Source organism: Tachysurus vachellii, chromosome 1 (genome assembly GCF_030014155.1).
Source record: "Tachysurus vachellii isolate PV-2020 chromosome 1, HZAU_Pvac_v1, whole genome shotgun sequence".
Lineage (NCBI taxonomy): Eukaryota > Metazoa > Chordata > Actinopteri > Siluriformes > Bagridae > Tachysurus > Tachysurus vachellii.
The window spans coordinates 2,018,854-2,042,712 of record NC_083460.1 but is presented as its reverse complement, the minus strand read 5'-3'; the positions used below and the strand labels follow the sequence as shown (position 1 = coordinate 2,042,712).

The following is a 23,859-nucleotide window of genomic DNA, read 5'->3' as shown; positions in this document are numbered from 1 at the left end:
TTGTCTTTATCTAACGCAAGAGCACAGGTTTGCAATTTAAATACATAACCAAGCTATGAATCTAATCTTCCCATCCCATCTGGAGCTCCTGACGGCCCCGGTGACGTTTTCAGCCCCGGACTGAACCTACACGTCTGTTTCTCCGTGAGTTGATATGACTGGAGGTCCTGATGCTCTTATCTGCATAGGTTCGTGCAGCAGGGCCTCGTTCTTGTGCTGGCGTGTGGTCAGAGCTGCACTGATCAGTGTCATGGCAACTGTTTAAAGTGAGCTGAAGAGAAACCGCAGCCTTGAAGCGAGCTCTACAACACACGTGTCATGTAGGTCACACTAACAGTTGTGTCAGTTTGCTATTTTTTCTGTTTGTTGTGAATTGAGTTATGTATGTTTTAAGGTATACAATGGTTCAGTATATATGATTTAGAACCTTCAGTATGAAATATACTTTCCAGCACAAAGACTTTCACACTACCTACTGTACATAGCAAAGGCCACGTCCCTTCAGTAGGACTTTCAGGAACCGAGGCCGTGCCGGATTAAATGTTACTATCAGGAACAGAGGCAGAAACACCAGCCTTTGTCACTGGGATTGTTCAGGCGAAGGCCTTCACAAGAGACCACGCCCCCTTTACTAGGACTGACAAGAATAGAAACAGAGACCATGCCTCCTTTACTTGGATTATTAGGAATGGAAACAATAGGAATAAATCCTCCTATACTAGAGCTAACAGCTATAGAGACAGAGGACACGCCTCCTATACTGGAGCTAACAGCTATAGAGACAGAGGACACGCCTCCTATACTGGGGCTAACAGCTATAAACACAGAGGACACGCCTCCTATACTAGAGCTAACAGCTATAAACACAGAGGACACGCCTCCTATACTGGGGCTAACAGCTATAAACACAGAGGACACGCCTCCTATACTGGAGCTAACAGCTATAAACACAGAGGACACGCCTCCTATACTAGAGCTAACAGCTATAAACACAGAGGACACGCCTCCTATACTAGAGCTAACAGCTATAAACACAGAGGACACGCCTCCTATACTAGAGCTAACAGCTATAAACACAGAGGACACGCCTCCTATACTGGAGCTAACAGCTATAAACACAGAGGACACGCCTCCTATACTGGAGCTAACAGCTATAAACACAGAGGACACGCCTCCTATACTGGAGCTAACAGCTATAGAGACAGAGGACACGCCTCCTATACTAGAGCTAACAGCTATAGAGACAGAGGACACGCCTCCTATACTGGAGCTAACAGCTATAAACACAGAGGACACGCCTCCTATACTGGAGCTAACAGCTATAGAGACAGAGGACACGCCTCCTATACTAGAGCTAACAGCTATAGAGACAGAGGACACGCCTCCTATACTGGAGCTAACAGCTATAGAGACAGAGGACACGCCTCCTATACTAGAGCTAACAGCTATAGAGACAGAGGACACGCCTCCTATACTGGAGCTAACAGCTATAAACACAGAGGACACGCCTCCTATACTGGAGCTAACAGCTATAGAGACAGAGGACACGCCTCCTATACTAGAGCTAACAGCTATAAACACAGAGGACACGCCTCCTATACTGGAGCTAACAGCTATAGAGACAGAGGACAGGCCTCCTATACTGGAGCTAACAGCTATAAACACAGAGGACACGCCTCCTATACTGGAGCTAACAGCTATAAACACAGAGGACACGCCTCCTATACTGGAGCTGACAGCTATAAACACAGAGGACACGCCTCCTATACTGGAGCTAACAGCTATAGAGACAGAGGACATGCCTCCTATACTGGAGCTAACAGCTTTAAACACAGAGGACATGCCTCCTATACTGGAGCTAACAGCTATAAACACAGAGGACACGCCTCCTATACTGGAGCTAACAGCTATAAACACAGAGGACACGCCTCCTATACTGGAGCTAACAGCTATAAACACAGAGGACACGCCTCCTATACTAGAGCTAACAGCTATAGAGACAGAGGACACGCTTCCTATACTAGAGCTAACAGCTATAGAGACAGAGGACACGCCTCCTATACTAGAGCTAACAGCTATAGAGACAGAGGACACGCCTCCTATACTAGAGCTAACAGCTATAGAGACAGAGGACACGCTTCCTATACTAGAGCTAACAGCTATAAACACAGAGGACACGCCTCCTATACTGGAGCTAACAGCTATAAACACAGAGGACACGCCTCCTATACTAGAGCTAACAGCTATAAACACAGAGGACACGCCTCCTATACTGGAGCTAACAGCTATAGAGACAGAGGACACGCCTCCTATACTGGAGCTAACAGCTATAGAGACAGAGGACACGCCTCCTATACTGGAGCTAACAGCTATAAACACAGAGGACACGCCTCCTATACTGGGGCTAACAGCTATAAACACAGAGGACACGCCTCCTATACTGGAGCTAACAGCTATAAACACAGAGGACACGCCTCCTGTACTGGAGCTAACAGCTATAAACACAGAGGACACGCCTCCTATACTGGAGCTAACAGCTATAAACACAGAGGACACGCCTCCTATACTGGAGCTAACAGCTATAAACACAGAGGACACGCCTCCTATACTGGAGCTAACAGCTATAAACACAGAGGACACGCCTCCTATACTGGAGCTAACAGCTATAAACACAGAGGACACGCCTCCTATACTGGAGCTGACAGCTATAAACACAGAGGACACGCCTCCTATACTGGAGCTAACAGCTATAAACACAGAGGACACGCCTCCTATACTGGAGCTAACAGCTATAAACACAGAGGACACGCCTCCTATACTGGAGCTAACAGCTATAAACACAGAGGACACGCCTCCTATACTGGAGCTAACAGCTATAAACACAGAGGACACGCCTCCTATACTGGAGCTAACAGCTATAAACACAGAGGACACGCCTCCTATACTGGAGCTAACAGCTATAAACACAGAGGACACGCCTCCTATACTGGAGCTAACAGCTATAAACACAGAGGACACGCCTCCTATACTAGAGCTAACAGCTATAAACACAGAGGACACGCCTCCTATACTAGAGCTAACAGCTATAAACACAGAGGACACGCCTCCTATACTGGAGCTAACAGCTATAAACACAGAGGACACGCCTCCTATACTGGAGCTAACAGCTATAAACACAGAGGACACGCCTCCTATACTGGAGCTAACAGCTATAAACACAGAGGACACGCCTCCTATACTGGAGCTAACAGCTATAAACACAGAGGACACGCCTCCTATACTGGAGCTAACAGCTATAAACACAGAGGACACGCCTCCTATACTGGAGCTAACAGCTATAAACACAGAGGACACGCCTCCTATACTAGAGCTAACAGCTATAAACACAGAGGACACGCCTCCTATACTAGAGCTAACAGCTATAAACACAGAGGACACGCCTCCTATACTGGAGCTAACAGCTATAAACACAGAGGACACGCCTCCTATACTGGAGCTAACAGCTATAAACACAGAGGACACGCCTCCTATACTGGAGCTAACAGCTATAAACACAGAGGACACGCCTCCTATACTGGAGCTAACAGCTATAAACACAGAGGACACGCCTCCTATACTGGAGCTAACAGCTATAAACACAGAGGACACGCCTCCTATACTGGAGCTAACAGCTATAAACACAGAGGACACGCCTCCTATACTGGAGCTAACAGCTATAAACACAGAGGACACGCCTCCTATACTGGGGCTAACAGCTATAAACACAGAGGACACGCCTCCTATACTGGAGCTAACAGCTATAAACACAGAGGACACGCCTCCTATACTGGAGCTAACAGCTATAAACACAGAGGACACGCCTCCTATACTGGAGCTAACAGCTATAAACACAGAGGACACGCCTCCTATACTGGAGCTAACAGCTATAAACACAGAGGACACGCCTCCTATACTGGGGCTAACAGCTATAAACACAGAGGACACGCCTCCTATACTGGAGCTAACAGCTATAAACACAGAGGACACGCCTCCTATACTGGAGCTAACAGCTATAAACACAGAGGACACGCCTCCTATACTGGAGCTGACAGCTATAAACACAGAGGACACGCCTCCTATACTGGAGCTGACAGCTATAAACACAGAGGACACGCCTCCTATACTGGAGCTGACAGCTATAAACACAGAGGACACGCCTCCTATACTGGAGCTAACAGCTATAAACACAGAGGACACGCCTCCTATACTGGAGCTAACAGCTATAAACACAGAGGACACGCCTCCTATACTGGAGCTAACAGCTATAAACACAGAGGACACGCCTCCTATACTGGGGCTAACAGCTATAAACACAGAGGACACGCCTCCTATACTGGAGCTGACAGCTATAAACACAGAGGACACGCCTCCTTGGCTAAATCCTGGTACCTTGCTGTAAGGTAGCGACCTCATAGTGCTGATGTTGCTCCGCAGACCTGCTGCTGTTGCTGTTTTTGATTCATTTCACACCTGATGAACTGTGCACTCGACAACTCTAGCAGTTGATTCAGACTTTTTCTTTCTTTATTATTCTGGATTGTATTTTTATTAATTATATATTTTATTTATATTATTATTCTGCATTTTCCTGAAGCTTGTGTGCTTTTCCTGAAGCGCATGCTAACCTGTATGTTAATGTTAAATGAGTCTCTGCAGTGTTTTTGAGAGTGTGTGAAACCGAGATACACGTGCTGACAGGTCCCAGCGAGGCTTAAACACATCCTCTCTGGGATTTCACAGGAACATTGTGCAACAGAAGGGATGCTAATCTGAGCTTTATTCTGGGCTGCACGGTTATCCAGACTCGCTGCCTCTCAGACTGTGTGTGTGATAATTATCTGTTGGTGAAATGTAAACACCCGCCTGGCTGAAGCCCTTTATTATGCTCTTCATATTCAGACCGTGGCTGTGCTCTCATCCAGGCCGTGACTCAGATGGCTGCTAGTGATCTGGACAAGTCTAACACACCGTGCTGCAGCGGATTAATTGATTGTTTCTCATTGTTAGTGAAAGGGTTTCAACAGGTCGTGATAAATTAGCATGGCTAACTTTTTAGATGCTAACAGGTTCGTATAAGACTTTAAAGTGTTGTTATGTGGCCACCAGGCTAAAAGGAAGCATCCTTCACTTTGTCAAATTCTCACCAGAAACCACTCCTTTACACCACGCTAGACCGCTGAGATACCGATAAGAATTGCGTTTCATTGTTTATACAGAGATTCATTCATTCAATCATCTTCTACCGCTTATCCGAACTACCTCGGGTCACGGGGAGCCTGTGTCTATCTCAGGCGTCATCGGGCATCAAGGCAGGATACACCCTGGACGGAGTGCCAACCCATCACAGGGCACACACACACACACACACTCTCATTCACTCACACACTACGGACAATTTTCCAGAGATGCCAATCAACCTACCATGCATGTCTTTGGACCAGGGGAGGAAGCCGGAGTACCCGGAGGAAACCCCTGAGGCACGGGGAGAACATGCAAACTCCACACACACAAGGCGGAGGCGGGAATCGAACCCCCAACCCTGGAGGTGTGAGGCAAACGTGCTAACCACTAAGCCACCGTGACCCCCATACAGAGATTGATTCCAGACTTTTCTTATCGTTAACCTTTTCTTTATTGTTTTAATGTCCCATTTTTATCGTAAATTCATGCTGCACTCCCTTCTTCTAAGTGCTTTATTTTTCTGGAGACACACACATCTCTAGACTGCACACATGGCACACACTCTGCGTGCAAAGTGTGTAAGTCTGCGAGTTTCCATCAGCCGTCATCTGATGCCACTTTAAGCGTTTTTTTTTTGTTCCGGCAGGATTATTGCAAACATATGACGGTGGAACAAAACAAAGGAAGCAGAAACCCACTAAACATGGCTACTTTGAATAATCCGGAATCTAAACAAATCCGGGCCTGTGTCGTGAAGCAGAGGACATTGGAGAAGGAGGATGAGATGTTTTGAGAACTGGGTGTGCCTTAGAACTGCCTGGAACCTGTTTTTTAACCTCCTCCTACCAGGAGAAGATGAAAACCTGGTTTCAAAACGTTAACAAGAATTTTTTCATGCCTATCGTTTTGAGAACGATCGAGTTAGACAGTGTTTTCTTCTCTTGGATTTGTTGTTTATTTCCCTTCCAAATTTCTATGCAAATTGTTCAGCAGTCATTCCTGCGCAGACTCTGAGCTCTGCACTGAACCAGCGTGGTTCATCGTTTAGCTTAATCACCTTTCAAAGGAATTTGGTAAATTTCTTCAAAAGGTAATTGTTAGTCGTCTTGATGTCACACAAACACACACACACACACACACACACACACACACACACACACACACACACACACACCACTGCAGGGTGAAAGCATTATAAGCAATGTCATCTCTCACAAACACTATTGGCAGTACATCAGCCACACACACACACACACACACACACACACACACACCCCTCTTCTAAACATCTACAAAACTTTGCTGTTGAGGTGTCCATGTTTTCTTGGCCTGCACTTCTTTAAATGAGTTTGGTATAACTCCACCCAATTTGCCTCCACCTCACAAAATTTGAAGGTGGAATTGTAATAAAAAGCTGATCAACGTTTACGTACGTCGTATAATCAGAGTTCAAGCCCCAGCACTGCCAAGCTGGCACTGTTGGGCCCTTGAGCAAGGCCCTTAACCCGCGTCTTTGCTCCAGTGGTGCTGTATCATGCGCTCTGACCCCAACCTCCAAAGTTGGGATATGTGAAGAAAGAAAGAATTTCACTGTGCTGTAATGTAGATGTGACAAAATAAAGGATTCAATTCTTTCTGTTCTATTCTAATATAGTTTCTTGTAAACATGGAATTTATAGAACACAAATTTATAGAGTTATAACTCTACAGAACACTGACACTGGAGACCACGATAAATAAACCTCACCACATCCATGATGAAAAAAAACAAACAAAAAACTTTCATGTTTATGAGGCTCGTCATCGACGGAAGGTCGGGTCAATGAGCTGTTACTATGGAAACGACTTGAATCTGCTTGGCGTCTTGGGTCCATTTTAACCTGTAATTTATCAACCCTCTCCTGAGCAAACAGATTCAGGAAGGTATAGTTTTGTATCTACAAGGATTTGTGTGATTTAAACGTCTGATACTTGTGAAATTAGCCTTGTAAAGCTGGTGGGAAAAAATTAAATGCAAACGTTTTTATTTTATTTATTTATTTATACTTTTTGCTGAACTGTTTCTTTAGACAATAGGAAGGTTCCATGTAGTTGGATTACATGTGTGTGTAAAGAAAGAGCTATTATTCTTGTTCATGGAGCAGCATTAATTATGCCTTACTGTCTAAATATTTGCTATAGATGTGGCTTTGTGTTGTTCACACATACACACACACACACACACACACACACACTGCATCATGAATAATACATAGCCTGGTCCAATGTAAATTGTGAAAAATATATTGGAATTAAATGCAATTTGCATGAGTGTGTGTGTGTGTGTGTGTGTGTGTGTGTGTGTGTGTGTGTGTGTGTGTGACATTTGCTTGTGCAGTTTCTCTGTTTTGTATAACAGGTTTGCTCATACACGCCTCCACGTCAGGAGTGTGTTAAAGCTTACAGTGTGTACAGACGTGTGTGTGTCAGTTTGGACAGGAAGCTCCACTGAGTACAGCCCAAACTGCTCTGTTCAGACTCTCTCTCCTTCTCTCCCTCTTCTCTTTTTCTGCAAACTAATCAAGGTAATTATTTTTTCCAACCCATTTTTAACGCTTGCTTTTGTGTTCGCTTTGAGTTTGCACTAATAAAGTGTTGAGGGGGATGAAAAGCTTTAGAGAGCAGAATAACAGTAAAAACCTTCTCCTTCTTCTGCATGCAGTTTGCACTGGTTTCCAGGCTGCTGCACTTTGGCGCGTGTGTGTGAGAGATTCCGTGTGGGGTTTTAACACGAAAGCTCATTTCCCTTCTGAAGACGGATTCGGTTCTCTGTCCTGTGTTAATGATGTGATTTTCGGATTAACGGAAGGACAAAAGTTTAGCGGAAAGATGTCTGTAAGACGGTGTTAGAGCTCGAGCTCGTGTCGCACATTTCTGGGTTATTAAGGAACTTTAAAACTTTTAAAAATGGTGTGCGTGCGTTTGTGTTTGTGTATATGTGTTTGTAAGTGTGTGTGTGTGTGTATGTGTGTGTATGTGTGTGTGCGTGCGTTTGTGTGTGTATATGTGTATGTGTGTGTATGTGTGTGTGCGTGCGTTTGTGTGTGTATATGTGTATGTGTGTGTATGTGTGTGTGCGTGTGGGCGTGCGTTTGTGTGTATATTTGTGTATGTGTGTGTATGTGTGTGTGCGTGCGTTTGTGTGTGTATATGTGTATGTAAGTGTGTGTGCGTGCGTGTGTGCGTGCGTTTGTGTGTGCGTGTGTGTGTGTGTGCGTGTATGTGTGTGTATGTGTGCGCTTGTGTGTGTGCGTGTGTGTGTGCGCTTGTGTGTGTGTGTGTGTGCGCATATGTGTGTGTGTGTATGTGCGTGTGCATATGTGTGTGTGTATATGTGTGTGTGTGTGCATGTGTGTGTGCGTGTGCATGTGTGTGTGTGTGTGTGTGCGCGCGCGCGCGCGTGTACTGAATAATAATTGAGAAACAGAACCTCACACTTTCGGCATCTTCCGTGCGTTTTCCGGAAACACCCGAACTCAGGCAGCTTGTATTAATTAGTTAGACTTTGCAAAATCTACCGAGTATTTTGATTTGTAGAAACTGGGTCTCGGAATTCTTTACAATTCTTTGCATTTCCTTCAACAATTTATATGTTTTAATATATTATCGATAGCCTAATAATCTGAAAAAAAAAAATAAATAAATAAAAATAAAAATAATAATAATAATAATAATAATAATAATAATAATAATTTATTTTACTAGGGTTCCATTTTCTGAGAGTATAAAGGGAAAGTTATATATGAGTTATATATGAGTTATATATGAGTTATATATGAGTTATATATGAATAACAATCTGACTATTTTATTTAGAGCCTATAGAAATAATACAGGACCTTCAGGTTGTTATTTTACTGTTTATTAGGAAGAGAAGGTCACATGTTTGTTGTCTAATGCAGAAGTTTAACAATATAATATAATAACACATTAACACACATGTAACAAACAGTTCATATCTGATGCTCTGTGGGCTCTTCGGCTGGGAGAAATATTCCAAATTTGATTAAAACTAAAAAAACAAAACATATTTTCGAACCTAGATAACAATTATGGTTTTGCAATGTTTATGGTCTAAATGTTTCACAGAACCATCAGCTCAGAAAATACGCTCGATAATACATAGCACTTTGTAAGTAGTATTCATAACATTCATACAACGTTGTTGTAACATGATACCAACATTACTACAGCAGAACGTTTTAGGAATGCTGTTTTTGGATCAGTACGCCGTGCAGTTTTTAAACCTTCTGTGAAATTCCGGCTGAATGTTCCTTTAAAGTTCTCAATCGGTTGTGAAAAGACATCGGTGGAACCCAGTTTTGTATTTAAATCCACCCTCTAGCCCAAATAGCCTTGTTTGTTTTGGAGCCCGTAACCACTGGGCAGATGTACAGACAGGTATTTTGCTCGGAGCTCTGAGTCGATGAGATATTTTACGCTTTTACGCTAAAGGAGGCTCAGCTTCATCAGCATAGAGATGTTCGACCCAGGAATGTCGGGTTTGCGACTTGATTATTGCAATGGATCAAGTTACAAGTGATGAAGTTACAGTTAATGTTGTCACGAAATAGCTTGCATATTTAGCTCAGGCGAGGCGTCAACATACCCAAAATATACAGAATAATATTCATTGGACTGGAAAATGATCAGTAATATCATTACTGGCTATTAAACCAAAATTATGTAGTATTTATTGCATAAGTAATGGTTTATATGTAATGATTTATAATCGCACTATCTGGCGCCCAGACGAGGATAAGTTCTTTTATGAGTTTGGTTTCTCTCAACGTTTCTTCCTCATTTTACCTCAGGGAGTTTTTCTTCACTACTTGTTCCTCTGGTTTGTTCATTAAAGGTCCAGGTCAATAAAAATGAAGCTTGGATGTTGTTTTGTTTTTACAGTTCGTTGAGTTTCCAGCTGTAAATCTGCTTAAATAATTTAAGAACTTATCCATTTTCTAGTTAGTTCAAAAACTCATAGCATTTCTAAAGCCTGATGTTTAGTGTAAACGCAGTCTGACTCAGACTTTATCAGTTCTTCTGAGGTTATAATAGTTTGAATCTGTCTATTTGAAATTTCCAGCTCCAGGTATCTCGTCTGTCAGTTCACACCCAGAAAAAATATCCTAAAACTCTAAACCACTGACACTGAAGGAGATTTGATGGGCAAAATTGATGAGATGTATTCACCTGGATGTTTAACCTAGTTCTTCCTGTTGCAGGCATCATGGTGGCCCACAAGGAGTTCGCTACAGCCGGGAAGACAGCTGGTCTGCAGATTTGGCGTATAGAGAACCTGGACCTCAAACCTGTTCCCAAGAACCTGCATGGAAACTTCTACATCGGAGATGCCTACCTGTTACTGTACACCACAACTGCTCCATCCTACTACATCCACATGTGGCTGGGTGAGTGGCATTGCTCCATCTCCAGCTGTGCTCCAGATGTGTTTTTCAGAATTAAGGTGTTAAGTTACACCTTAACATTCAGGCTTCATTGTCGCAGCCGCAGTGTAACGTAAGTGCTACAGGTGACGTTTTTTTGTTTTTGTGAAGCAGCTTTTGGTGCCTTTGGTAAACTAGAGAAAGGTTCATCGTGAGGAAACATGTTTGTCTGAGGAAGGATGTGGTTTCCTCACTATTTTTGAGATGCTAGTTTAATCCGCATCTGCTTTTTCAGTTTAGGACACATGACCGTGATGTGTTGCGACCGAAGGTGTGTGTTTTGCTTTGTATCTCACTTAAACCCACCTTTGGATAGAAGCGTTTTAATAAGCACAAGAACGTCATCAAATACTTACTTTTTATCCGTTTACAGTTACGTTTCATGTTAGGGGACAAAGTTATTTAGCATTCTGACATTTTCATGCTGTCAGGACTCAGCCCGGACTTTTTGGCCTTGTGCATTTGTTGTCGTTCCTCGTCACGTGTCTGCCCCGCACACGTCTGCTCCTTCCTGTCACCACACCTGCTCCTTATTGTGTCATTATTGTCCTTTGTATAAATGTGAGCCGCGTTGCGGAGGGAAGCGTGGATTCATTAGTTACGTTTAATCCTCGTCATGTCAAGTCATTGTTAAGTGTCGTCATTTGTATTGTTTCAGTTATCGTCTTTTCTGTCTTTGTCTTCCTCATTTATTAAACCCCTTTCATTTGGAGCTATCCTGCAAACGGATCTGTCGCCATCCTTCCTGGATGTGACACCTGCAGGTCGTTCCTTCACCAGCTTCTCTTTTTTCTCTCTCTTTGTCGTGTTGTCATGATACCGCAAAACCATAAAACCATAAAAGTCCATAAAAATGGTGGGAACCGTAAACTTACACTTACACCAACTGGTGATTTCTTTCATTCCTTTTAAATATAAAGTGAATCACCATAACAACAGTTTTTTTTTTACTCGTCTTCTCTACTGACCAATCAGAATCAAGATTTCAGCATCTTGAATCTCGTGTTAGCTTTTGATACGTTTGTGTTTCACAATTCTTGTATAACATGCACTGAATGTTCATGCAATTCTTTCTTCCCTTTTATTCTCGATCACATTTCTTAATCTCCTTCACAGAAGACGACACAACGATTGACTGTCCGTGTCGTGGGAAGTCTTCTGTGACTCAGCACTTAAAAATCCCACATGGCAGAAAGCAGAACTGCTTCTTGGGTTTTGTTCTTAAACAATTAATGTTAGTCTCCATTCTCTGGACTGATTGACCTCTGCTACTTTTTGTCCAAGACGGCGGTGATTCCTTGAATCTCCAGAGTGGAAAGTTTCCTAACCTTTCTGCATGTCTTTTCTCAGGGTTACCATGTGGTTTTTATAACTCCATAAACAAATCCAAGTTTTCTTCTCCCGGTGGAGTGAGCTGGAACGTCTCAGTGTGACTCCACAGCTCTTGAGGTCTTAAAGGAACAGTACGGACAAACATTTCCATTGTTGTGATCCGAGTCACGGTTGTGATGTGTTGAGATTTGCGTTTTGCTTATTTGACAAGTTTAACGAGTTCATTATCCTGGTCACAGGAGGTGTAATTGATTCATTAGTTTAGATTCTGCTCAAATCTTGGTCAAGACTCGATCTGTATGAGTGACGAGTCGTTTCTAAGCGATTCGGCTCTTTGATTCGGCTCTTTTAGGTGAGCTTCGAGAGCCAGCACTAAATGTTTGTTTGATGGCTCTTTCTACATGTATGCAATGCTGTTGCCATGGCAATGTGTTTGTAATTAATATGTTTTTTAATATCTGAGCCGTTTGCTAGCGTGAATAGTGAGCCGTGTGTTTGACTCAACAAAATGACATTAATGGATCATATCTTCCAATTGTCAAAGTAAAGGTTTTACAAAATGTAAGAATATCTCAGCTGATACAGAACCTCTGATATATTTTAGACAAAGTTCTTGTTGAGGGTTACAGTGCGATTTCATGACAGTATCATAATACCATAGTGTCTCTGGTTAAGAATCAAATGACAATGAATCGTCGATTCCTGTCAGTGAACTGCCTCCAAAGATGTGATCTGTACACCATCTCTAGTCCATGTGATCTCCAGATGTGATGTGTACACCATCTCTAGTCCAACATGTAACTCAGATTTTGATGAACTCAGTTTAAAATGAGTTTGTTTAGATGAGATTGAGGTTGTTCTTGTGAAGTTTTTCCATGTTTTCAGGTTTTAAAACTTACAGCTTGCTTCCACTTTTGCTTTAAACCTGCACTTTAACACTCTGCTCTTCTCCTGTGATGATTTCTTCATGTAGGAGATGAGTGCTCGCAGGACGAGAGCGGCGCCGCGGCCATCTTTGCCACACAGCTGGACGATCATCTGGGCGGCAGCCCGGTGCAGTTCCGTGAGGTCCAGAATAACGAATCCATCGCTTTCCTGGGATACTTCAAGTCGGGCATTAAGTATCAGGTGCGGATCAAATGATGCTCTTTATAAACCCTCCACAAACATGTTCAATGTTCTAAGAACATCTGCTTTAATACAGGTTTCCCACGCAATGTTATTGCAGCGTTATTCACACAACATTAAAGTGAACATTATGGAAACTTTAGTAATAATATTCACAAACCAGGCATCGGTCACAGTCTGGTATAAAAATCAAGCCAAGCCCCACCTGCTTTTAGCATATCTCGTTTGAGTGACATGTCAGTTGACCAACCATAAACGGTTTTCTTAAAAATGTTTACTCGCTGCTTTGAAACAAAAACTTTACTACAGTTTAAAGATGTTGAACAGTTGAAACATTTCTAGGAACTTTTATATGCATTATTCTGAAGCTTGTAGTGAACAATGAGAAAAGTGAGAAAAGTAAACAGTAGAGATGGGGAACTCGAGTCATATGACTTGACTCGAGTCAGACTTAAGTCGCAAATTTGAGACTTGAGACTTGCTTGACAAATATTAAAAAAGACTCGACTTGACTTTGACTTGACATTCATGACTTGAGACTTGACTCAGACTTGAGTTAAATGACTCAGAGATGGGGGACTTGACTTGACTCGAGTCAGACTTAAGTCGCAAATTTGAGACTTAAGACTTGCTTGACAAATATTAAAAAAAGACTCGACTTGACTTTGACTTGACATTCATGACTTGAGACTTGACTCAGACTTGAGTTAAATGACTCAGAGATGGGGGACTTGACTTGACTCGAGTCAGACTTAAGTCGCAAATTTGAGACTTAAGACTTGCTTGACAAATATTAAAAAAAGACTCGACTTGACTTTGACTTGACATTATGACTTGAGACTTACTTGTGACTTACACGTGTGTGACTTACTCACACCTCTGATGAACAATGAGATGCTTCTTGTCCTTTTTGTGAGACATTTTAAACTTCTGAATTTATTTTGTAAAAGCATTAAAGCAATGTTGTTGATTTTTGTGCAGTGTGTGTGTGTGTGTGTGTGTAGAGAAAGCCCATGCGAAGAAACAATTATAAGGCACTCAGTACTTCACATTCTTTCCAACACAACACACCAATTTCATTACCGCAGCATGTTTACTGACCTCGACTGAGAAAAGCGCCTCTGTTTTTCATTTCCAGCAAGCTTTTTTTTTCTAGTCTTTATTTTTAAACTGGTTTTCAGAGCCTATATAATGAGAAAACAGCTTGGCTTTGTCTCGTAGATGGTGAGGATGCTGGAAAATCTGCCTCGGTGGTCTGTTTGTAGTCGTATTTGTTTAGCTGCAAGAGAATATTTGTGTCCCTGTTTTAGAGATAATTCAGTGTGCAGATTAATAGACGATCAAGGAAGACATTTTGTTTGGGATCCACTTTTAGCTGTCAACCTGTAAAAATCTGTATTGTCCATGTCTATTTTACTGTGACTGACACAAAGACCACACCCCCTTTGCTTAATCAGACTCACTGACCACGCCCCCTTTAACTGACACAGAGGCCACGCCTCCTTTAATGTGACTGACATCTTTCCCACACCCCCTTTGCTTAATCAGTCTCATTGGCCATGCCTTCTTTAACTGACACAGAGGCCACACCCCCTTTGATTAATCAGACTCACTGGCCACGCCCCCTTTAACTGACACAGAGGCCACGCCTCCTTTAATGTGACTGACATCTTTCCCACACCCCCTTTGCTTAATCAGTCTCATTGGCCACGCCTTCTTTAACTGACACAGAGGCCATATCTCCTTTGATTAATCAGACTCATTGGCCATGCCTCCTTTAACTGACACAGAGGCCATGCCTCCTTTAATGTGACTGACACAGAGACCACACCCCCTTTGCTTAATCAGTCTCATTGGCCATGCCTTCTTTAACTGACACAGAGACCACACCCCCTTGCTTAATCAGACTCATTGGCCACGCCTCCTTTAACTGACACAGAGTCCACGCCTCCTTTAATGTGACGGACACAGAGACCACACCCCCTTTTCTTAATCAGACTCATTGGCCACGCCTCCTTTAACTGACATAGAGACCATATCTCCTTTGCTGAAATAGACAGCTTCAAAGGCCACGCCCATTTCTCTCTGTAACAGACCAGTAGAGAGGCCACACCTCCTTTTCTGAGAAACCACAGCAAAGGCTGTACAATGTGAATAATTATTTTCATCTTTTGCTCTCTCTCTGTCTCTCTCTCGCTCTCTCTGTCTCTCTCTCTCTCTCTCGCTCTCTCTCTCTCTCTCTCTCTCTCTCTCTCTCTCTCTCTCTCTGTCTCTCTCTCTCTCTCTCTGTCTCTCTCTCTCTGTCTCTCTCTCTCTCTCTCTCTCTGTCTCTGTCTCTCTCTGTCTCTCTCTCTCTCTGTCTCTCTCTCTCTCTCTCTCTGCCTCTCTCTCTCTCTCTCTCTCTCTCTCTCTCTCTCTCTCTCTCTCTCTGTCTCTACAGAAAGGTGGTGTTGCTTCTGGTTTCCATCACGTGGTGACTAACAAAGTGGATGTGAAGCGTTTGCTGCATTTGAAGGGACGGAGAGTGATCAGAGCCACAGAAGTGAACTTTGGCTGGTCCAGCTTTAATAAGGGCGACTGCTTCATCGTGGACCTGGGAGAGGTAACGTCCACGTCCACGTCCTCGACTGCGCTTCCTCTCAGGACGAGAAAAGAGTCTGATATCCTGAGTGCTTTAGAAAACTTTTCCAATAATTTTTTTATCGCATTAGATTCTAACTTTGCCTTCCTCTGCAGAACATCTACCAGTGGATGGGCAGCGAGTGTAACCGCTTCGAGAAGGTGAAGGCGTCTATGGTGGCCATCGACATCCGCGATAACGAGCGCAACGGAAGAGCCAAGCTGTGCATGGTGGAGGAAGGATCAGAACCAGATCAGCTTATTCAAGTGAGAAGAATAGAGAAAGAGAATAGAAATAGTCAGAGTAGTGACTTTAGTACTCAATAACACGTTCTCCCATATCCTGACACTCCACCAGGCTCTCGGCCCCAAAACGACCATCGCTCCTGCCACACCTGATGACGAACATGTCGAGATGTCCAACAAGAAAAAGGGGGCATTGTACCTGGTAATGCAGAACACTTCACCACCATACACTTCACCCAGAGTCATGTGAAAAATCCCACTCGAATAATCCTTAATCCGTCACTAATAATCCCAGTCTATAGTTCCACTTAAATAATCCTGCTCTAATAATCTCACTCTAGTAAACCACTTGAATAAAGATCCCATTTGAATAGTTACAGTTGAATAATATCACTTACGTAATCTCACTCCAATAATCTGATAACAACGATACAGCTCTAATAATCCCACTCGATTACAGTAGTTCCACCATTATAACCCCGCCCTAATAATCCCATGCAGATCTCAGACGCCACCAGCACCATGAAGACGGCCGTGGTGGCTCCTTCCAGTCCGTTCAAGCAGGAAATGCTGTCGCTCGATGACTGCTACATCCTGGACAACGGCATTGATGGCAACATGTTTGTGTGGAAAGGTGATGAGAAAGTCAGGTTTATTTTACATTTACATTTACGGCATTTAGCAGACACCCTTATCCAGAATGACTTACAACTGAGCAACTGAGGGTTGCTCAGGGGCCCAGCAGTGGCAGCTTGGTGGACCTGGGGTTCGAACCTTCCAATCAGTAGCCCAACACCTTAACCACTGAGCTACCACATCCCCATTTTCACGTCTGTGTCACATGACACGTTGACGAAAGCGTCGAACTCCACATCATTGTTTTTTTTTGTTTTGTTTATGTTTTTTTGCTCTCAGGTTCAAAGGCTAACACAGAGGAGCGCAAGGCAGCCATGAAAGTGGCTCAGGATTTCATTAAAGAGAAGAAATACTCCAGTAAAACACAGGTACACTGCAGCCTTGTGCAGAAAACACTCTACAAAACACAACATGACAATTTTAGATTTTTCTAATCCGTTTTTTTTTTTTTTTTGGTTAAATGTGTCGCATTTTACTGATTTACGCAAATAGATTAAAACTATTTAAAATTCTATTTCATTCTAATTGCTTTGATTTTTTTTTTTTTTAACAAATGCTTTAAATATTTTCTTTGGAACAATTAAAAACAAAACACACAATAAACTAAAAAGAACTTTGACCAAAGTACCTCATCATTACTTTAACCCTAACATTAAAGTCTTTCTATTTTTTTTTACATGTTACAGCAAACATTTGCATATTTTTATGATGAAACAGTGGTTTATTATTTAAATATTATTTAAATATTTATTAAAATAATGAAATAATTGAATGGTTCCCGTGTTCCAGCACAATTATGGTGTAATCTTTGCCTTGTGTGCCTGCAGATCCAGGTGATGCCTGCAGGGGGCGAGACAACGCTCTTCAAGCAGTTCTTCTCTAACTGGAGAGATAAGGACCAGACGACGGGCCCCAGTAAAGCGTACACCATCGGCAAGATCGCAAATGTGAAGCAGATTCCCTTCGACGCCTCCACGCTGCACTCCAACCAGTCCATGGCGGCGCAGCACAACATGGTGGACGACGGCTCCGGGAAGGTTCAGGTGCGAGACGCTTAAAGTTCATTCGTTCAGTCATTCAGTCAATGTCAGTCAGTCAGTCAGTCATTCAGTCAGTCAGTCAATCAGTCAGTCAGTCATTCAGTCAGTCATTCAGTCAGTCAGTCAGTCATTCAGTCAGTCAGTCATTCAGTCAGTCAATCAGTCAGTCAGTCAGTCAGTCTTTCAGTCAGTCAGTCAGTCATTCAGTCAGTCAGTCAGTCATTCAGTCAGCCAGTCAGTCAGTCAGTCAGTCATTCAGTCAGTCAGTCAGTCATTCAGTCAGTCAGTCTTTCAGTCAGTCAGTCAGTCATTCAGTCAGTCAGTCATTCAGTCAGTCAGTCAGTCAGTCATTCAGTCAGTCAGTCATTCAGTCAGTCAGTCAGTCAGTCAGTCAGTCAGTCATTCAGTCAGCCAGTCAGTCAGTCATTCAGTCAGTCAGTCATTCAGTCAGTCAGTCTTTCAGTCAGTCAGTCAGTCATTCAGTCAGTCAGTCATTCAGTCAGTCAGTCAGTCAGTCATTCAGTCAGTCAGTCATTCAGTCAGTCAGTCAGTCAGTCAGTCAGTCAGTCAGTCATTCAGTCAGTCAGTCAGTCAGTCATTCAGGAAGGAAGGAAGGAGGAAGGTTACAGATGAAAGAAAAAAATGGATGCAAGACTAAAGAAAGACTTAAAAAGTCAAGACAACAGAAAATGACAAAGTGGCAGAATGACAGCAAAGAAAAATGGACAGACAAAATAAATGTAAAAGAAAGAAAGAATAGAAGCATAGAAGAATGAAAGTATGATAGATGCAGAACAAATAGATAGATAGATAGATAGATAGATAGATAGATAGATAGATAGATAGATAGATAGATAGATAGACACAGATAGATAGATAGATAGATAGACAGACAGACAGACATAGATAGATAGATAGATAGATAGATAGATAGATAGATAGATAGATAGATAGACAGACAGACAGACAGACAGACAGACTGATAGATAGATAGATAGATAGATAGATAGATAGATAGATAGATAGATTAAAGAAAGAAAAATAAAATAAATAAAGTAAGAAAGAATTGATGTGTAGATGAAAGCAGATGTGTGTGTGTGTGTGTGTGTGTGTGTGTGTGTGTGTAGATCTGGCGTGTGGAGGACGGAGCGCGTGTCGCCGTGGATCCTTCTTCTTACGGTCAGTTCTACGGAGGCGACTGTTACATCATCCTGTACAGCTATAAACAGGGCAGCCGAGAGCAGCACATCATCTACACCTGGTGAGTCAGTCCACACTGGTCACACCCACACACACCTTCTGACCAATCAGAGTGGAGAACTCAGTAGTGTGTTGTGTTTTTGTTAATGTAAGCATGTGATTGTGTTTTTCAGGCAAGGACTAAAGTGCACTCAGGACGAGCTGGCTGCCTCAGCCTTCCTCACCGTGCAGCTGGACGACTCCATGGGCGGAGCTCCTGTCCAGGTGTGTGGGTGTGGCTGTGGGTGTGGGTGTGGCTGTGGGTGTGGGTGTGGCTGTGGGTGTGTGGTTTGCATTTCCGAAAGTTGCACTGAGCGAATGTCATTTTGTGACATGCAAAATTCCTAGTGAACACCAGGGGGCGATGTTGTACAAAACGTTAATGAGATACAGCTGAATAAACTGAATGACTGGGAGTTGAACTTTAAATAGACACCAAAAGCACGTTCGATATATTCGTCTAATACAACAGCAAATATTACAAATGTTCTGCATCACAAAGTTTGACAAAGTCTTTCTTAACAAATATTTGATGTTTTGAGTTCAGGTTCGTGTCACTCAGGGTCAGGAGCCTCCTCACCTGATGAGCTTGTTTAAAGGGAAGCCCATGATCATCCACACTGGAGGGACGTCACGTAAAGGTGGGCAGACGAAGGCGGGAACCACACGTCTCTTCCACGTACGCACCAGCACTGCCAAAGCCACTCGGGCTGTAGAGGTAAGTGGGCGGAGTCTCTCACTTTCAATGTTTCACCTGAATGATAATTTCTAGTAAGTAACCCCCAAACCCCTCTTACACCCCCCTCCCTCACACCCACTCTCTTCTCTCTCTCTCTCTCTCTCTCTCTTTTCCTCTTCCTCTCTCACCCTCTCACTCTTTCACCCTCCCTCACACCCACTCTCTTCTCTCTCTCTCTCTCCCGCTCTCTCTCTTTCCCTCTCTCACCCTCTCACTCTTTCACCCTCCCTCTCCCTCCCTCTCTCTCTCTTTCCCTCTCTCTCTCCCCCTCCCTCTGTTTTTCCCTCCCTCACCCTCTCCCTCTTTCCCTCCCTCTCTCTCTTTCCCTGTCTCACCCTCTCACTCTTTCACCCTCACCCTCCCTCTCCCTCTTTCCCTCCCTCTCTCTCTCTCTCTCTTTCCCTGTCTCTCCCTCTCACTCTTTCACCCTCCCTCTCCCTCCCTCTCTTTCTCTCTCTCTTTCCCTCCCTCTCTTTCTCTTTCCCTCTCTCTCCCTCTCACTCTTTCACCCTCCCTCTCCCTCCCTCTCTTTCTCTCTCTCTTTCCCTCCCTCTCTTTCTCTTTCCCTCTTTCTCTCTCCCTCCCTCTCTCTTTCCCTCTCTCACCCTCTCACTCTTTCACCCTCCTTCCTCTTGCTCCCTCTCTCTCTCTCTCTCTCTCCTTCTTTCTATCTCACCCTCTCGCTCCCTCCCTCTTTCTCCCTCCCTCTCTCTCTCTCTCTCTCTCTCTCTCTCTCTAGGTGAGCCCATGTGCCTCCAAACTCAACTCCAACGACGTTTTTGTGCTGAAGTCTCCTGATTCTCTGTACGTGTGGCGGGGCGTCGGTGCCAGCGACGAGGAAGTTACAGGTGCCAAATTCGTCGTCAGCTTCCTGGGAGGGAAACCCATCGATGTAGCCGAGGGAAAAGAGCCAGGTCAGGATTAACTCTGCATTTTATTTAAAACTTTTTTTTAACCACATTTGGTTTTCAGGCTCAGATAAAATGTATTATTCCACATGTATTATTATTTTTTAGTGTCCATCTGTATGCTGGTCATTTTGTGGCATAACCACAAATTCCACATAAAAAAAGTTCGGTCTTTAAAACTTATTTACATCTTACTTTACAAAACATTTTACTGACACATGAACTACAGCTGCAGCGGATGGAGCCTAGGTTCAAAAAATACCAGAACGTTCGTTTAAAGTGTCATTTCATGAACTCGCTGCATGTTTTCTGTCCTCGTAGCTGGATTCTGGGCCGCTCTGGGAGGGAAGAAGGAATATCAGTCTTCCACAACCCTGAAGAACACCATCAAACCCCCTCGTCTGTTTGGCTGCTCCAACAAGTCCGGCCGGCTCACGGTAAAAAAAAAAAAAAAAAAAAAACTTTCTCTCTCGATATTGACAAGAAACGGACGTGACGGTGTGACGTGTTTTCTTATTAATTCTTGCTTTTTTTTTTCAATTCCTGTCCTTCCTCTCAGGTCGAGGAGGTTCCTGGAGACTTCACCCAGGCTGATTTAGCCACCGATGATGTCATGCTGCTGGACACTTGGGATCAGGTGAGTGAATTTTAGAGAGGGAGGAGAGATTAAAATTAATTTAAAAAATTAAAATTAAAACTAAAGCATGAAGATACCTTAAGGTATTTTGGTGGAAATTTCCATGAGCTGATTGTGAACCTCTGATGTGTAGATCTTCCTGTGGGTGGGCAAGGACGCTAACGAGGTGGAAAAGACCGGAGCTCCAAAAATCGGTAAGGTTTTTCTGAAGCTTTCTACAATGTGTGGTAGATGTTCTGAGGCACAGCAGTGAACATGGATAAATAAATATAACGTCTTCTTCTTTTTCTTCTTCTCTTCTCCACAGCTAAAGACTACGTGGACACAGACCCGTCCGGCCGGCGCGGTATCCCCATCACCACCATCAAACAAGGCACCGAGCCTCCGACCTTCACAGGCTGGTTCCAGGGCTGGGACGCCAACATGTGGGACACCGACCCTCTGGAGAAAATCCGTGCTCGCTTTTAATTCATCGTTCATTGTCGTCTATCTGATATTTGCACTTAACAGTCGGTTTTACATATTTTTTTTCTCTTTTTAACACTTTTTATCTCTTGTTTATCGTATCACGTGCCGACGTGCCGAACGGAAGGCGATGCCACCGAGACGTCACATACAGTAGACGACACTTTTATTTCCTGTAATGAGTCTAAGAATATCCATAAAAATCACACCTGTATTTAAAATCTCACTTTTGGCTAAAGGTTCCATGATATTTTTGACGATTAAAGCCGCGATGTGACGTCGTTCGCGAGCGTCACGTCCGACACGAGGCGCTTTTTCTACCACTCTGGCTTTTTCTACCAATTATCAAACTAGCGATCTGATAGCAGCCGGATCAGATATGTTCCAGCGAACACTGTGTAAGACGCAAGAAACAAATACTCTTAATAAACTTGAACTATTTAGTGTGTGTGTGTTTGATTTGTGTCTCATCTTCAATCCACTTCTCCATTCAAGCCAAAATTTGTCTGTGTTTTTGGCTATTTCTAAATATCCATGAGTCATGAGTTCCATCCAAAATGTTTTAGGATATTAAACAATAAATCAGGGGGCACGGTGGCTTAGTGGTTAGCAGTGTTGTATAGAGTACTAGAAAGCAATATTTGAGTAAAAGTACAAGTATCGTACTAGAAAAAGACTTTGGTAGAAGTGAAAGTCACCTTTTAGAATATTACTCAAGTAAAAGTCTTAAAGTATCTGATATAAACTGTACTTAAGTATCAAAAGTAATTTTCTGATATTTAATGTACTTAAGTATTTGAAGTAAAAGTAAAAAGTAAAATTTCAGTGATTTTCGGTAGACATAAGAGACACTTCACATGTACAGAAACATTTCTTGCAAATACGGCCACAGGTGTATAACGTTATCTTCTTCACCCTGTTCACCACTATCGTCAGGGTGGTCGTCTACCACAGAGGTGGCTAAACCGCGGCTCCCGAGCCACATGCGGCTCTTTGCCCGGTTTCATGCGGCTCTTACGTTCATATCGAAGTTTGTGTGTCTTTTTAATGTGCGTGTTCGCTTCGCTTGAGTTCAATACGGTATTTTCGTCAAACGCGCATGTGAGTGGGATGAAAATACCTCAAAGTTTCCCAGTAGGAGCAAAATCATTTGAGTAAACAATTTGTGTCAAGTTCGCTATCAAAATGGCAGGGAAAAAAGGTGATGATCATGTGTGCCCATGTGTATGATGTGGCTCTTTGTGGTAACACAGTAAAAAATGTGGCTCAGGTTCAGTTGTGCTTCCACCTCCTTTTGGCAACATTACGCTGAAATAGAGCGTGCGGAGCTGCGTAATGTAATCTAGGAGCTGTGATTCGCCAAACCTCCCTTATTGCAGTCGCAATTTTAATATTTTAATAATATCGCTATATTTTTAATATATTTTGTAGTAACGAGTAACGAAGATGCCTAGTGGAAATATAGCGGAGTAAAAGTAGACATTTTATCTAGAAAATGTAGTGGAGTAAAAGTGAAAGTTGACATAAATTTAAATAGCGAAGTAAAGTACAGATACGTGAAATTTCTACTTAAGTATGGTAACGAAGTATTTGTACTCCGTTACATTACAACACTGGTGGTTAGCACGTTCACCTCACACCTCCAGGGTCGGGGGTTCGATTCCCTCCTCCGCCTTGTGTGTGTGGAGTTTGCATGTTCTCCCCTGCCTCGGGGGTTTCCTCCGGGTACTCCGGTTTCCTCCCCCGGTCCAAAGACATGCATGGTAGGTTGATTGGCATCTCTGGAAAATTGTCCGTAGTGTGTGATTGTGTGAGTGAATGAGACTGTGTGTGTGTGCCCTGTGATGGGTTGGCACTCCGTCCAGGGTGTATCCTGCCTTGATGCCTGATGACGCCTGAGATAGGCACAGGCTCCCCGTGACCCGAGGTAGTTCGGATAAGCGGTAGAAAATGAATGAATGAATGAATGAATGGAAAATAAATTAGATGTCCAATCAAATTTCCAATCTCGCGATCTGCTCTGCCATCACAGCCTCTTTCTGCGTTCTGTTGATATTTTTACAAATAAGAACTTCTAGTCGAGTAACTTTAACACAGTCGATTCCTATCCAATTAGATTCCAGAACTCAACAGCGCTGAGGTGTAAACAACATACGTGTTGCCCT

General features: G+C 43.1%; 1 protein-coding gene across 1 annotated transcript; it reads left to right on the top strand.

Annotated features, from left to right (window-relative positions):
• Positions 1-7,637: 7,637 nt before the first annotated feature.
• Positions 7,638-22,142, top strand: scinlb (scinderin like b). Its single transcript, XM_060867290.1, has 17 exons — positions 7,638-7,784; positions 10,484-10,669; positions 13,011-13,165; positions 15,606-15,767; positions 15,902-16,051; positions 16,143-16,232; positions 16,532-16,664; positions 16,946-17,034; positions 17,494-17,709; positions 18,834-18,967; positions 19,080-19,170; positions 19,493-19,663; positions 20,424-20,598; positions 20,914-21,029; positions 21,152-21,229; positions 21,363-21,423; positions 21,537-22,142. Exons 2-17 carry the CDS (start codon positions 10,489-10,491, stop codon positions 21,695-21,697), a joined length of 2,163 nt encoding a protein of 720 aa, XP_060723273.1. The 5' UTR covers positions 7,638-7,784; positions 10,484-10,488; the 3' UTR covers positions 21,698-22,142.
• Positions 22,143-23,859: the final 1,717 nt, after the last annotated feature.